At 34.1% G+C, this 3,963-nt stretch overlaps 1 protein-coding gene across 1 annotated transcript in view; it reads left to right on the top strand.

Annotated features, from left to right (window-relative positions):
- CFH (complement factor H) overlaps window positions 1-3,563 on the top strand; it is a 33,794-nt gene extending 30,231 nt beyond the window's left edge. Inside the window, exon 7 of the mRNA XM_072420101.1 lies at window positions 3,353-3,563. Coding sequence (XP_072276202.1) covers window positions 3,353-3,552 — 200 coding nt within the window. The 3' untranslated portion in view covers window positions 3,553-3,563. The remainder of the gene's footprint in view (window positions 1-3,352) is intronic.
- Window positions 3,564-3,963: the final 400 nt, after the last annotated feature.

The raw sequence follows: 3,963 nt of genomic DNA, 5'->3' as shown, positions 1-3,963 counted from the left end.
AATTGGCACAGGGTGATCAGAAGGGGAATAATCTTTCAGAATCTTTTTTTTCTAGATTTTCCTCCTTTAAAATTGGGTGCGTCTTATATGCCGGAGCGTCTTATACGCCAAAAAATACGGTATGCTTATCATGTAATGTCATAAGGACATTTATCATCCCTTAATGTGAAGCTCTAATTTCCTAGCATTACAAAAACTTAACTCAGAATGTGATTCAATGTTCTATTAAATTTAAATTGACCATTATCAAGAATACATTTGTTATGTCTTCTCATGGTACAAAATAGTAAGACTTTGTTTAAAAGGATAGATTCATCTTGTGTTCATACAGATTTCTGCTTTAGTAAAGTGTCACTGTTGTCTGAGTAAGGCATCCTTATTGGTGCAGAAAAATACCACAGATCACTGAAAATGTGTTTGCTTGTTAGTTAATGGATGTTTGCAAATTACAGAAACAAAGCCTAGGCCAGGGTGACCATAATCTTGCAGGGTTCTGCAATTAGTCTAATAATCCAAGCATACAAATCATGGTCATGATCTAAAGTGGATCCTAATTAGAAAAACACAATCCAAGAGCAAAATTGTCTTTACATTTCCTAAAAGGTTTAATTTTGCTTTCAAAAGAAATTGAGACTCCTGGTTGGAGCTCATTAAATTTAGATAGATAGATAGATAGACAATTGCAATCTTGTAGTTCCTCTATCTGAAAGAATGAATCATCCAAAAAAATCTTGTTACAGCTGTCACATCTACCCTTTGAAACCCTAATTCAGAAAACATTCAGAAATAAAATAAAAAGATAAAAACAGTAATTGTACGTACACTCACATCAAAGTGATAAAAAAGCACAAAATATCTCAATCCCACACATTTCCCTTGTGTAGCCTCCACCTCTGTGCTCTAACCTTAATTACAGTAAAGGTTTACAAAAGGTCCTTAACCCAGTCCCCGAGTCCAAATACCAGTATAAAATCCTATTTCAAATTTAGCAATTGCACTTTGTCATTGCTTGACTGATTGATTACACACTACAGTTTGGGCAGTCCCAGAACTTTTACATACATACATTTACTGAACTGTAAAGCAGCTGTTTTAATCACTTTTTACATGTTTTGTCTATTACAGCTTAGGGTTTGCCTAGCCACTATCTATCTATACTATCAGACTTGTGATAACAGCTTAGTTGGTTAGGTGTTTTAAGATTGGTCTGTAAGGTAGGCTAGCAGGGGGACTGGCTACATTTAAAAAATGGTGAAAAACCTACTATCGGGGATCACCATAATTTATCCAACAATCCCTGCAGAAATCAGGGGGCTGCCAAACTACAGGGGCAGATGAGGACTGTTTGATGTAGCCTTATAATTAAGGTTTTATTGTTGTGTGTCTGTTATTGCAAGTGGAAGGGTGGGTACCCTGAAAAAGTACAAATGCATGAAAATACAAAGTCCCCTTTCCTGACAGTCTAGTCTAAGTGTAGTTTAAAAAATTATAAAGGTGTGTGCCAAAAAATGAAAAACTACCTTTTTCAACTTGGTCCAACCAAATTTATAACACCAATATTTCTCACTGTTGCCTCTCAAAAAAGCAGACCAAAATCTCCCTTGAACTCACTTTCTTAATGTGCTTGCAACTACGAAACACAGTGAAGTCAGAGTTGACTGAGTACTTTTTATATTTCTTTCTAACTGGGCTAGGTATTTTGTTTTTAGGGGCAGTCAGTATTTTACAGTGCACATTATAGCATATTCTGTTCATAGCAAAACGCTCCTCCCCACCCTCTCATCCTTTACATTTTCTGTGGACAAAATGAGGCAATGCTAGGAGACAGTGGACATTATGTCAATTCTGCACCATTTGCTGACCCTGCAGAATGACTCATCCCAGTCAGAAAGGGGAACAAAAACCTAGCATCTTTGCTTTTGGTTCTAGAGAACCTTGTTCAGGCAATGCTTGTCTTTAAAAACTTTTTTTTAATCTTCCCTCAATTCTTATGGTACAGTAGGTTTGATTAAAGGAGACTAATCCATTAGGAATTTCAGCATGGGCTATCCCATACTGTTTTTGGTCAAATATTTATTTCTTAAAATGGATATGCAAACTGGTTTTTAAGTAAAGAACAGTAAAGGCCATGTCAGAGCAGGTCCTTTACTACTGTAAGTGATGATTGGATTGTGTCTATTAAACTACACAATATTAAAGACCCTGTGCAACTGGTGTAACAGGAAGGTGAACCTAAAACTGTAAAATAAATGTTTGTTAGATATGCAGATACATAGTCATAGTATTATTTCTGCAAAGTCAGTTGGGCATTAAACAATAAACTTTGGCGATATAACACCTTCTTGTGTCACATTATTGAGGACATAATAAGGGTATTTACTAAAGGAATTTAGGCTGTTCACTTAACAAGGTGAATTATCATTTTGCAAGGAATTATTCACTTTGCTTAGTAATCCAGCAATATTTCATATATACAATGTAATATTTCAAAAATATTCAACCTTCTGTAAAGAAATAAAAACGTTTATTTTTCTTTCACATAGTTTGATGGTTGAAGTCAATGGAGCTTTATTTAATTTAGTAAGCTAAGTGAAATATTCCTTTCAAGGGGCTACATCACTTTGCTATAGGAAAAGCTTATATCCTTTTAGCAAAATCAAACCCATTCTGAGGGTAGAAGGACACAGATTTGAAAAATTCATGGCTACGTACCTCATACCATACCTCCAGAAGCAAAATGCTGTAATCTCCGTATAATCTGTGAGTAAAAACCTTGGTAAAGACAGCAGCGCTCATGTAAATCACTCCTATTTTAACTGGGACATTATTATACATCCCCACCCAGCATTCAAAAGCATATTTTGAATCTGATCTTTAGGCACTCTCTGCAGCTATGGGATACAGTTAAAATACTCTAAAAAGTCCTACCACCATCCACTGCCCATCATTGTTGGTAATCCTTTCTTCAGTGGTTGGTGGATGATAGCTTAATGAAGCAATGTGTGCAATGCAAAATTTGTTCAACCTCTCTATGGGTACTTTATCCCCATTTGAATGCATCTGTCACCAAGACACTCAGGCTTAGGGCGAAATATCTATTTGTTTGTTACTGTTTACCTTAGTAATACTTTTAATTCTGTGTAATACTTTCTAAAAATGTAACTCCTCTGTACTGTGTAAACATGTTTTTACTAATAAAAGCTTATTGAAACAAAACAGCGATACTCAATTTCCAAAATCAGCTTAATCAAACTATTCTGGAGTCCCATTTTCAGGAGTCCAGTTTATACTACCTACTATTTTGTTTTGCAGTTTTATAGCATCATGTTAAACTTTTTGTTTGTTCTATCAGAAATTGTTTGTTACCCAGAATTTACAAAAAATGGTAAAGTAGAATACACAAAGGAAACATACAAAGAAGGAGAGACTGTTGCACTAAAATGTGATGAAGGTTACCAAATTGAGCACAAACCAGAAGAGCTTAGAATTTGTACAGCACATGGATGGAGCCCATCTCTAAAATGTATCAGTAAGTACTTTACACATTTTTAATGTATTTATCATATAAAATGTATGTACAGGTTAGTTTATACACACATCAGATGTTTTGAAATATGCCCTTCACTTTCATACACTTTTCTTTAAAGAAAAAAAAAAGTATGCAATATATTAAGTGTTTATTGTACTTATTCTATTTTATTTTCCCACACATTTATATTGTTCCTAAATGTTGCATGTAATATAACTAGCATATATTCTAGTTATATTACAGGCTTTGTAATATTATGCGATGTATATAAATATTATAATTGCTTACAATTGGAATATATACATTTTTTGTTATATATATTATAAGCTTTAAATAAAAGTAAAACCCTGACAGATCAGTAGAACTTTATAAGGTTTACATCAACCATAAGCCCAAGTTTAACATGTGAGTTTAGGTCCGCTTTAACTTTTCAG

This window comes from Pyxicephalus adspersus, chromosome 8 (genome assembly GCF_032062135.1).
Source record: "Pyxicephalus adspersus chromosome 8, UCB_Pads_2.0, whole genome shotgun sequence".
Classification (NCBI taxonomy): Eukaryota; Metazoa; Chordata; class Amphibia; order Anura; family Pyxicephalidae; genus Pyxicephalus; species Pyxicephalus adspersus.
Note: the sequence above shows the minus strand (reverse complement) of the source record. Positions and strands in the feature narration are given on the sequence as shown.